The sequence below is a fragment of the Rhinoderma darwinii genome, chromosome 1 (assembly GCF_050947455.1).
Source record: "Rhinoderma darwinii isolate aRhiDar2 chromosome 1, aRhiDar2.hap1, whole genome shotgun sequence".
Classification (NCBI taxonomy): Eukaryota; Metazoa; Chordata; class Amphibia; order Anura; family Rhinodermatidae; genus Rhinoderma; species Rhinoderma darwinii.
In genome coordinates, this window is record NC_134687.1 from 354,870,234 (window position 1) to 354,882,688 (window position 12,455).

The 12,455-nt window shown below is 44.1% G+C and overlaps 1 protein-coding gene across 3 annotated transcripts in view; it reads left to right on the top strand.

The window, feature by feature from the left end:
* TTC39B (tetratricopeptide repeat domain 39B) overlaps positions 1 to 12,455 on the top strand; it is a 335,062-nt gene that overhangs the window by 261,214 nt on the left and 61,393 nt on the right. For 2 of the 3 annotated variants that reach the window (XM_075826659.1, XM_075826649.1), the window contains exon 2: positions 3,031 to 3,065. Coding sequence is in view for 1 of the 3 variants with exons in the window: in XM_075826649.1 (XP_075682764.1) it covers positions 3,031 to 3,065 (35 nt within the window). In the remaining 2 variants the exon portion in view is untranslated. Of the gene's footprint in view, positions 1 to 2,630; positions 2,935 to 3,030; positions 3,066 to 12,455 lie in introns of those variants that run through there. The other variant, XM_075826667.1, reaches the window with a different exon arrangement.

Below are 12,455 nucleotides of genomic sequence, written 5' to 3' on the forward strand. Positions count from 1 at the left end.
AAGTCGTAAAACATAAAAAACCTCTACATATGTGGTATCGCCGTAATTGTACATGCTAGGAGTCCCTGCCTCTCTGCAGGACAACTGTCCCGTACTGTAATCATGTTTTCAGTACGGGACAGTAGTTCCACGGAGAGGCAGGGACTCCTAGCATCGTACATAACTATGATGCTAGGAGCCCGGCTCCCTGCACTGAGTTCGGTCCGGGACTTCCGGCCGAAATACGTCCGTCCATTACGGACGTTAATGTGCTCGTGTGAACCCAGCCTAAAAGTCAGAACTGCTGGAAGCAGTAAATCCCTTTCTATATTGAGGACAGGAGCTTCTTCAGAGTCCTGTACAGTTTACCTGTACTGCTATGCATGAACTGTGTGGAGCGCAGTACAGTCCATGCAGTACAGGTAGAGCGCAGTACAGTCCATGCAGTACAGGTAGAGCGCAGTACAGTCCATGCAGTACAGGTAGAGCGCCGTTCTATACAGGTAGGCAGTATTTTAGTAGTACTGCACTACTAGGCAGACTATAAGAAAATGCTTAGTCACTGCCTGTTGCATTGTAAAACAGATGTGGTTTTGAGTTACAATGACCCAGAAAGGCCATTATAGGTTAAAAATATAGTAACATCAGGAACCTCTATATATGGTTCCCAGAGGCATTGCTAGGGTCTTAAAAGATCAGGTGCACAAGCCCCAAGACAAATATTTACCGCCCCCCACCAGAAAAATATATACATCTCGGAGCCCGCATATCTATAAGACTACGACCCTTTATAGCTAGGGCCCCAGATGCCCAGTGCTAGCGACACCAGTGATGGTTCCCATTGTGTTTTAAAACGTTAAGGCCAGATTTACACATGCCGTTCTGCTGCAGTTTATGGTGGTTTATTATGCATATCATTTTTTTTAAATTTTTTTTTTAAACCAAAGGCAGGAGGGAATCCAAAAGGAAGGAAAGGTAAAAAGAAAATACTAAGGGTATGTGCACACGCTTACTAAAAAACGTCTGAAAATGCGGAGCTTTATTCAAGTGAATTTTCGGACGTTTTTTTAAGCCACTCGTGTTTTTCGCGGCGTTCTTTACTGCTATTTTTTTAGCTGTTTTTCTATAGTCAATGAAAAACTGCTCCAAAAACGTCTCTAGAAGTGACATTAACTTTTTCGTGTAAAAAAAACGGCCCGTTTGAACATAACGGCGTATTTCCCATTGAAATCAATGGACAGATGTTTGGAGGCGTTTTGCTTCCGAAAAACGGGCGAAAATAAGCAGTTTTTTTTGTGTCCACCCCTGCGTTTGGCTCAAGGAACTTCACCGAGAACTGAATCAAAACTGTGTGTGATCCTGGCCTAACACATTGAACATCACATTTAAAGAAGAGATCGTGACTGTGGCGTAGCTATAGGGGGGTCGCAATTGCTACCGGGCCATGAAGCCAGGAGTGCTCACAGCCCCCTACATTTACTGTAGTAACTGAGACCTATGTAATAAACTACATGGGCCCCTATTACTACTGTAACCGTATACTTACCCTCCTTGCACCTGAGTGTGGTCCGGGCGCAGCTTCCCCACGTTATGTTCTCACCACACAACCCCTGGCACTGAATGATATCGGGACACGCTCTTCATCCAGAGTCGAAGAGGACCCTGCTCAGGAGAAAGGAGGATAAGTATAAGAACACGGTTTAAAGCGGCCCTGTATGAGTCTACTATGTGTGATACTGTTTGTTAGTATCTGTATCGAAGTCTATTGTGTGTGATACGATCTCCTGAGCCTCTGTATCTAATCTTATCCAGTGGCGGAGCTGTAGGGGTCGTAGTCCTATAGATATGCTGTCTCCGATTTATATACAAACATTTTGAGGGGGGCGAAGCATATATGTATTGTGGTTATTGCCCCTGTGGTCTTTAGACCTTAGCAACGGCCCTGACTGCTAGTGCTGTGTTGTTGGGTCATTTATGAGACCCAGCGATGCAGCTGCGGGCTGTCGGCTATGAAAGTTTGGGGGGGGCCCCCAAGAAAAACCTCTTTCAAAGCATTCGTTGTTAGGCCTTTTTTCAAATGTATTTTATTTTTGCGTGCTTGCTATAGATCTGTTTGTATAGCGTTTGCTGTGATCAGGAAGCTTTTTCTGACAGTAATATTGTCAGATTCCTACCTCACGATTAGATACAGCAGGCTCATTTACTAGATCTAAAACCTAGTGGTTTATTATAAATTTGGTCTTTAAAAAGCTCCAGCAAATATTTAAAAATATATCATCTTTGTCTGTTTTCTAATCTGTTCTGCTCTGTTTGCTGCGCTGCATTGTTAGAGAACCTTTCACCTCCCCATACATGTGCAGCATATAATGGGGAGGGCTGCACAAACGCTGGGGCACTTTAATTATTTTTTTTCTACCTCCCTCCGTTATTTACATATCCGTGCCGTTATATTTGGCACCCAATATTTAAATAACCCCCTACACCGTCAACGGAGCGTGTACTGGCAAGGGGGCGTGTTACTATGGCTGTGACACTGTCCAATCGGATATGGACAGTGTTACAGCAAGAGCGAGCAGAGAAAGTGCACGCTCTCTCCAGCTTTGAAGATCAGTCTTTTCACCCGAACTGGCAAGGGGACGTGCCACTGCTACGCACAGTGTAAGCGCTCCCCAGCTCTTACACTGTCCGCAGCAGAGACTCGCCCCCTTGCCAGTTCGGCAGACAAAGTACAAGACTGATCTCTCGTAAGTGCTAAAGAGATGAGAGCGCATGCGTGCTCTCCTCTCCACAGCTCTTACACTGTCCGTAGCAGAGACACCCCCCCCCCCCCTTGCCAGTTCGGGTGAAAAGACTGATCTTCAAAGAGAGCGTGCACTTTCTCTGCTCACTCTTGCTGTGGCACTGTCCATATCTGATTGGACAGTGTCACAGCCATAGTAACACTCCCCCTTGCCAGTACATAAGCTTTTACTTTTCTAGTAATAGTACAGTAGTAGGCTAGTGTGGTGGAAACTTATACGTACTAATCTTTTGTGTTTTTATTTGTTTTAGGAGGGCTTTGAAGATGCATATGAGAACATTCCAGTGTAAGTATAACTTATTTTTTTATATTTTATTGTTTCACTGTAAACCAAGCTTTTCTATCTCTGATATTTATGGTGTATATACCCAGGATCTCTGACTCCCGAGGTGGCCGGGTTTTCTGGGAAACAGCCAATCCTGTTTTGCGATGCGGTTTCCGGGAACTCGCATAGAAGTGAATGGGAGTTGGGGAAACCGCATAGCACAAAGAGCTACATGGTTTCTGTAGCCCCCAAGTTCCAGGAACAGCGTAGCTAGCTGTGCTATGCTTTTTCTGACGCTCCCATTTACTTCTATGGAAGTTCCAGAAACCGCGTAGCAAAACGTAATGGGCTGTTTGCGGAAAACCCTGCCAGCTTGTAGGCCAGTGTTAGAAGGTAGGACAGAGGTCAGGTGGCACCGTTCTAGAGCAACTCTGTTTTCCTGCCATAGTATGCCAACGTCCAAACTGAGCAAGAGGGTGGAGTTGAGCATGCTAAAATGGTGGGAAAAAGGAGCACTTGCAGGGAAACAGACTACCCAAGTGGCACTTGCAGAGTCATTTGCTTAGGGCAATAAAGTAGTCTGTCTGGACAAACTAGGTAATACAAAAAAATCAAAAGATATGTGGACACATACCAAATGCTGGGACCAGTTTGGTAGGCAAATAGGAACTGACAGGTTCCCTTTAATATGCTCCCATGGTTGTATCAGAAAAACAAAGCTCCGACTTCTATAATTCTATGGTGAAACCTCTCCAAAAGACCACCTCTTTATCTAGACCAGATTTTGTGACAAGATTTTCACTTCCATCATATATTCTGCATACCGGCCATTTTCTTTTTAGTGGACCACCTTTCTAGAAGACCATTTGTCAATGCATTTATGGGTGTTCGTCTCAAAGAGATTTCACTGTATTAAGAAATTATTCAGCACGGTATAATTCTGATAAAAGGCAGATATTTACTTTAAAGAGGCTCTGTCACCAGATTATCAAATCCCTATCTCCTATTGAATGTGGTCGGCGCTGCAATGTAGATAACAGCAAAGTTTGTTTTTTGTTTTTTTTGGGGTTTTTTTGTTTGTTTTTTTTGAAAAACGATCATTTTTGCCCAAGTTATGAGCAATTTTATATTTATGCAAATGAGCTTTTCAATGGACAACTGGGTGTGTTTTCTCGTTTTACCAACTGGGCGTGTATTGTGTTTTTACCAATTGGGCGTTGTGAATAGAAGTGTATGACGCTGACAAATCAGCATCATTCACTTCTCATCGTTCCCAACCAGCTTCTTTCACTAAAGACACACAGCGTGACGTCACCCACAGGTCCTTCAACCTTGTCGTCGGACAAAGAAGATACATCGGCTGAAAGGCGTCCAAAAGGTTAATATGCTCGTCTCTAGGGAGTTTGCTATGCTTACCTGCACATACCCTGCACTGTACCCTCTGACGCCTGGAGCTGATGTGTCTTCTCTCTTCATCCCTGCTGTAGCTGCATTTCAAAAAGCTGAAACTGTTATTTTATGGTATATAATCCATTTCATTCCTGCATGAACCTCATCCCTGCTGTAGCTGCATTTCAAAAAGCTGAAACTGTTATTTTATGGTATATAATCCATTTCATTCCTGCATGAACCTCATCCCTGCTGTAGCTGCATTTCAAAAAGCTGAAACTGTTATTTTATGGTATATAATCCATTTCATTCCTGCATGAACCTCATCCCTGCTGTAGCTGCATTTCAAAAAGCTGAAACTGTTATTTTATGGTATATAATCCATTTCATTCCTGCATGAACCTCATCCCTGCTGTAGCTGCATTTCAAAAAGCTGAAACTGTTATTTTATGGTATATAATCCATTTCATTCCTGCATGAACCTCATCCCTGCTGTAGCTGCATTTCAAAAAGCTGAAACTGTTATTTTATGGTATATAATCCATTTCATTCCTGCATGAACCTCATCCCTGCTGTAGCTGCATTTCAAAAAGCTGAAACTGTTATTTTATGGTATATAATCCATTTCATTCCTGCATGAACCTCATCCCTGCTGTAGCTGCATTTCAAAAAGCTGAAACTGTTATTTTATGGTATATAACTCTGCTTTCCTGTCTTGCTATATAGTCTAATGTTATCTCAAAGTTTTGTCAAAGTGTTTGATCGTCGTTAAGTTTTATGATCATCCAGACCTGCTAGTTTGTTTGTTTATCTCTGCATAGCTTTTCACCTCATGTGTCTAGTTGATTTGATTAATAGCTGAACGAGCTTAATTAGGCCTAGATCTGAGCATCTACTCCCCTATAAATTTAGATGTAGCATATGGGGAAGGCACTCGTGCAGGGGGGCACGACGGCAGAAGTCATCTCTGTCTAAGTGTCATATTGTCAAAGTGTCCTGGCAGTTATACATGGCAGTTGCACAAGGTCAGTGACAGGTAAGCTGCATTACCAAACCAGACAAACTAGCCCACGCTCTCAATATTAGATTTCTAACTATCTGTAAACAAAGATGTTTGCCACCGCTCTCATCATTATAGCTGCTCTTGGTTTTCAATCCTATCACCCATTTAAGACTTGCCCAAAAACAGTCTACATCAGTCCCTCTCTCCTTGCCTCGCCCATGTACAGCTCCCATTCACTATTCACTTTCCTCAGTCAACTTAACCCATCTCATCCCACTGCCCAACATAAAAATCACTCTCATAAATCACATAACCATATGCTGTCTCTCTGCATTCTCCTGCTACTAGCTGCAGGGGACATCTCTCCCAACCCTGGGCCTCCCTTTTCTTCTGCCAAGCTCAACCACTTACCTGCCACACATAGAAACCCTGCAAATCTTCTTGCCATTCCTTGTATGTCTTCTCCTGTCTCTTTTAACTGTGCTCTCTGGAACTCTCGGTCCGTGTGCAACAAACTCACCTTTATTCATGACTTATTCCTTTCTAACTCTCTCAACCTTCTGGCTCTTACAGAAACATGGCTACACCTGTCTGACACTGCTTCCCCTGCTGCTCTATCTTATGGTGGTCTCCAGTTCTCTCATGCCCCCAGAACTGAGAACAGGCAGGGTGGAGGAGTAGGTATACTTCTTTCCCCACACTGCACTTTCCAGGTCATTCCCCCGGTCCCCTCACTCACATTTCCCTCTTTTGAAGTCCACACCCTCAGACTCTTTCACCCTTTTCCCCTCCGAGTGGCAGTTGTCTACCGCCCACCGGGCTCACCCCGCCAATTCCTGGATCATTTTGCTGCCTGGCTTCCACAATTTCTATCCTCTGAAACACCCACTCTCATCATGGGTGACTTCAACATCCCCATTGATAACCCAATCTCCTCATCTGCCTCCCAGTTTCTATCTTTAACCTCGTCCCTCGGTCTGTCACAACTTACTAACTCTCCTACACATGAAGACGGGCATTCACTTGACCTGGTCTTCTTCCGGCTCTGCTCAGTTTCTGACTTTATTAACTCTCCTCTCCCGCTTTCTGACCACAATCTTCTCTGCTTTACTATCAAATATTCTCTGCCTCCTCAGGTCATCCCTACGTATCAGACATACAGAAATCTACATGCCATTAACACTGTGAAACTCATAGACAGTCTACAGTCCTCATTGTCCCCTATCTCTTCCCTCTCCTGTCCCAATCTGGCTGCCAAACTTTATAATAACACTCTCAAAAATGCATTGGGTGAAGCAGCCCCCACTACACTCCGAACCACCCGACAAAGACGACGACAACCCTGGCACACGCCTCAATCCCGCTTTCTTCACCGGTGCTTGAGATGTGCTGAACGACTGTGGAGAAAATCGCATTTGGATGCAGATTTCCTCCATTACAAATTTATGCTCAAAACTTACAACTCTGCCCTTCACCGCGCCAAACAAGTCTACTTCACTTCTCTCATCTCCACACTATCTAATAATCCAAAACGCCTCTTTGATACTTTTCACTCCCTCCTTAGTCCTAAAGTGCAGACGCCAATCACAGATCTCAGTGCTGAAGACCTGGCCAATTATTTTAAAGTTAAAATTGACAACATCCGGCATGATATTATCTCCCAGTCCCCTAGTAACATCGATCCCCTTCCCCCCCGCACTCCCTCTTCTTCACTCTCAGCATTTGACCCAATAACTGAAGAAGAAGTCTCGAGGCTCCTCTCTTCTTCTCGTCCTACTACCTGCCCTAGTGATCCTGTCCCCTCACACCTCCTCCAGTCCCTCTCCCCAGCTGTCACTAGTCACCTCACTAAAATATTTAACCTCTCTCTTTCCTCTGGTATCTTTCCCTCCGCTTTTAAACATGCCATTATAAACCCATTATTGAAAAAACCAACACTTGACCCATCCAGCGCTGCCAACTACCGACCAGTCTCTAATCTGCCCTTCATCTCCAAACTCCTGGAACGCTTGGTCTACTCTCGCCTTATCCGCTATCTCTCTGCTAACTCCATTCTTGACCCCTTACAATCTGGTTTCCGCACTCTACACTCCACAGAAACTGCCCTTACTAAAGTCTCAAATGATCTCTTGGCGGCTAAATCGGACGGTAAATCCTCTCTCCTGATTCTTTTGGATCTCTCTGCAGCCTTTGACACTGTAGACCACAAACTCCTACTTAACATGCTCCACTCTATTGGCCTCAAGGACGCGGCTCTCTCTTGGTTTTCCTCCTATCTCTCTGACCGCTCATTCAGTGTGTCATTTGCTGGTTCCACCTCTTCTCCTCTTTCCCTTGATATCGGGGTTCCTCAGGGATCAGTCCTAGGTCCACTCCTCTTTTCTCTCTACACAGCTCCTATTGGACAAACCATCAGCAGATTTGGCTTCCAGTACCATCTCTACGCTGATGACACCCAATTATATACCTCTTCCCGTGACATCACCCCTGCTCTAATACAGAACACCAGTGATTGTCTGTCCGCTGTCTCTAACATCATGTCCTCTCTCTATCTGAAACTGAATCTTTCTAAAACTGAGCTCCTTGTGTTCCCACCATCTACTAACCTCCCTAAACCTGATGTCTCCATCTCTGTGTGTGGCACTATCATAACTTCTAAGCAGCACGCCCGCTGTCTCGGGGTTATTTTTGACTCAGATCTTTCCTTTACTCCTCACATACAATCACTTTCACGCTCCTGTCATTTTCACCTCAAAAACATCTCCAGAATCCGCTCTTTTCTTACGGAGGAAACTGCCAAAACTCTCATTGTTGCTCTGATTCACTCTCGTCTTGACTACTGTAACTCATTACTAGTCGGTCTTCCCCTCACTAAACTCTCCCCTCTCCAATCTATCCTCAATGCAGCAGCCAGGCTCATCTTTATGACCAACCGCTACACCAACGCCTCTAATCTGTGCCAGTCACTGCACTGGTTGCCCATCCCCTTCCGAATAAAATTCAAACTTATTACTCTCACCCACAAAGCTCTCCACAGTGCTGCACCTCCTTACATCTCCTCCCTCATCTCTGTCTACCACCCTACTCGGGCTCTACGTTCTGCCAACGACCTTAGATTAAAATCCTCCATAATCCGAACCTCCCACTACCGTCTCCAGGATTTCTCTCGTGCTGCACCCGTCCTCTGGAATGTGCTACCCCAGACAATCCGATTAATTCCCAATATCCACAGTTTTAAACGTGCCCTGAAAACACATCTATTTAGACAGGCCTATAACATTCCCTAATCTGACTCCTTTCCATGGCCCTCCATTTAGATTAGTCATCAGAATAAGATTCCCTCACACTCCTTCTCTTCATGTCCGTCATACACGGATAGTGGCTGGTGACCGGCTCATGCAGCTTTATGTTACCACCGCATGTGTATAAAAATGGCCGGACTATTGTGCAGAACAAACACTGTTACACTTTGTGTCTCCCTTATGTCCTCATAGATTGTAAGCTCTTGCGAGCAGGGTCCTCACTCCCCAGGTTTGAATTGTAAATGAACTTTGTCACTATGTAATGTCTGATATTGTTTGTTTCATGTTCCCTCTAAATTGTAAAGTGCTGCGTAATATGTTGGCGCTATATAAATAAAGATTATTATTATTATTATTATTAATACACGCCCAGTTGGTAAAACGAGAAAACACACCCAGTTGTCCATTGAAAAGCTCATTTGCATAAATATAAAATTGCTCATAACTTGGGCAAAAATGATCGTTTTAAAAAAAAAAAACAAAAACGTTGCTGTTATCTACATTGCAGCGCCGATCACATTCAATAGGAGATAGGGATTTGATAATCTGGAGACAGAGCCTTATGCTGTGCAAAGATTTTGGAGAGCAATCGTCTTAACTCCTTAACGACCGCTTACCGTCTTTTGATGGCATGCAGCGCACGCAGGTCCTTCGTCTGTAGCGACGTCTTTTGGCGTCGCTGTAGAAGAGGCAGCTGAGCGCTTATTCTTTAAGGTAAGGAGCTGTAAATTACAGCTCCTGCTTAGAGCAGTCTGCTGGACACCGCTTGGATCTGAGAGAACTCCAGCCCCAGCTGTTTAACCCTTTGATCGCCGCGGTCTTGAGCAAGGCATGATCAAAGGGAACTCACCTCTTCGATCCCGCCACTGGAAACCCAGTGACGCAATTGAAGACCAGGTAATCCCCCTGCAGTCGGCACTGGGGACCTAGAAAGGACCCCAGGGCTGTCTGTTCAGTTTACCTGCTGTTAGGGCACACTATGTGCTGCCCTAACAGAAGCATGTGACACAGTGTAATGTATTAGCACACAAAATATAGTAGCATACTCTTAAGGGCTGATTCAGACGTGCGTGCCGTTTTTGCGCATGCAAAACACGCTGCGTTTTGCCTGCGCAAAATCCACTTACCTGCTCCGTGAGGCAACATCATATGATGCGCGGCTGCATGCTTTTCACGCAGCCGCCATCATTATGACACGCCATTCGGATGTTTGTAAACAGAAAAGCACGTGGTGCTTTTCTGTTTACATTCATCCTTTTGACAGCTGGTGCGCGAAACAGGCAGTTCGCACGGAAGTGCTTCCGTGCGACCTGCGTGGTTTTCACGCACCCATTGACTTCAATGGGTGCGTGATGTGCAAAATACGCCGAGATACGCCGAGATACGGACAAACGCTGCGCAAAAAGCACGGACTGTCTGTACTGCCCCATAGACTTGTATTGGTCTGTGCGTGGCGTGTGTTCACAATCGCCCTTTTCCCTTATAAAGTCCTTTTTATTATTGGAAAAAATAAAATAAACCATACACCTTTAGTATTGCCAGGACCGTAATGACCTGAGCTATAAAAATATTGTTGTTCCACGTGGTGAAAGGCGTAAAAAAAATAACGTAAAACACTATACCAGAATTTCTGGGGTTTTTTTTGGTCACTTTGCCCTACAAATATTGGAATAAAAAGTGATCAAAAAGTTGCATGTATCCAAAAATGGTACCTATAAAAACTATAGCTCGTCTCGCAAAAAACAAGCCCTCATACAGCTCCGTCGATTAAAAAAATTAAAACGTTATGTTCTGACAACATGGCGACAGAAAAAATACATTCTTTTTACAAAAGTACTTTTATTGTACAAAAAGTTGTAAAACCAAAGTGCTAGAAATTAGGTATCGCCGGAATCGTACTGACCCGCAGAATAAAGATAACCTTTAGTTTATAACGCATGGTGAATGCTGTATAAAAAAAAAACGAAACTATGCCACCTTGCCTCCCAAAAAATAGGATAAAAAGTGATCAAAAAGTCGCATGTACCCCAAAATGGTACCAATAATAACTACAGCTCGTCCCGCAAAAAAACAGCCCTCATACACCTGTCTATGAAAAAATATAATTTAGCTAAGGCTCTAATAAGTCACGAAATAAAAGATATGCAGTTGTGCATTTCTAAGGGGAACGTTCCTTATGTTTCAAGAGGGGAATTATCAAGGCCCTAAAATTAGGGAACCAGGAAGGGAAGGACCCAAACATATCTGTTGGAAGCGATGGTGCCCGTATTATTCCAGGACAGCACTTCGCACCTTTGCAGTTTAGGGAATTTTGCTGGGGAGTGTGAACCAAAAGGGGGATAAGGAATCAGTATGACAATGGCCTGTGCAGAAACGATTGTGATACAGCGTAACCCATATCTATGGATTATTTTACAGTTTTTTTTTTAGTAACCCAATTATTCTACCACCTGACTATGCCCCCGATGTACTCTGCCCAGCTTACATATGCCCCACGTTATAAATGAAAAACACCAGCAATACTCAAACAAAACTACTACCAAGCAAATCCACGCTGCAAAAGCCGAATGGCGCTCCCTCCCCTCTGAACCCTACAGCGTGCCCAAACAGTTTACTTACACATATATGGCATCGCCATACCCGGGAGATCCCTTTTAACAATTTTTGGGATGTGTGTCACCAGTGGCACAAGCTGGGCATGACATATTTGCCACTAAAATAGCATATCTAATTTTTTTTACTTTGCACCATCCACAGCGCAATCATTTATCGAAAGGTCCTGTAGAGTGAAAATGCTCACTACACCCCTTAATAAATGCCTTGAGGGGTGCAGTTTCCAAAATGGGGTCACTTCTCAGTGGTTTTATTTCACATCAGAGCCTCTGCAATTGTGAACCAATACTTTATAAATCACCAAATTAGGCCTCAATTTTACATGGTACTCTTTCACTCCTGAGCCCTGTCAAATGTCCAGGCAAAAGATTAGGGCCATATGCCATAATAATTAGAGAGCTGTCTTATGGTGGCACAAGCTGGGCACCACATATTGGCATATCTATGGAAAAAATCCCATTTTCACTCTGCAACATTGAGTGCACACTAATTTCTGCAAAACACCTGCGGGGTTAACATGTCCACTGCACCCCTAGGTGAATACCTTGAGGGGTGTAGTTTCCAAAATGGGGTCACTTCTGGGGGGTTTCCACCGCTTTGGTCCCACAGGGGATTTGCAAATGCGACCTAACGACCAGAAACCAATCCAGCAAAATCTGCACTCCAAAAGCCAAATGCCACTCCTTCCCTTCTGAGCCCTGCCGTGCGCCCAAACAGCAGTTTATGATCACGTTTAGGGTATTGTCGTACTCTGGAGAAATTGTTGAAATGTTGGTGTTCTTTTTTTCTATCTTTGAGAAAATGCAAAATTTTGCTACGTCTTATTGAAGAAAAGGTATTGTTTTTATTTTCACTGCCCAATTCTAACAAATTCTATGAAACACCTGTGGGGTCAAAATGCTCACTACACCCCTAGATGAATTCCTCAAGGGGTGTCGTTTCCTAAATGGAGTCACTTTTTGGGCGGTTTCATTGTTTTGACCCTCAGGGGTTTTGCAAATGTGTCATGGCCTCCGCAAACCATTGCTGCTAAATGTGCTCTACAAAAGCCGAATAGCACTCTTTCCCTTCTAATCCCTGCCGCGTGTCCAAACAGCCGTTTAT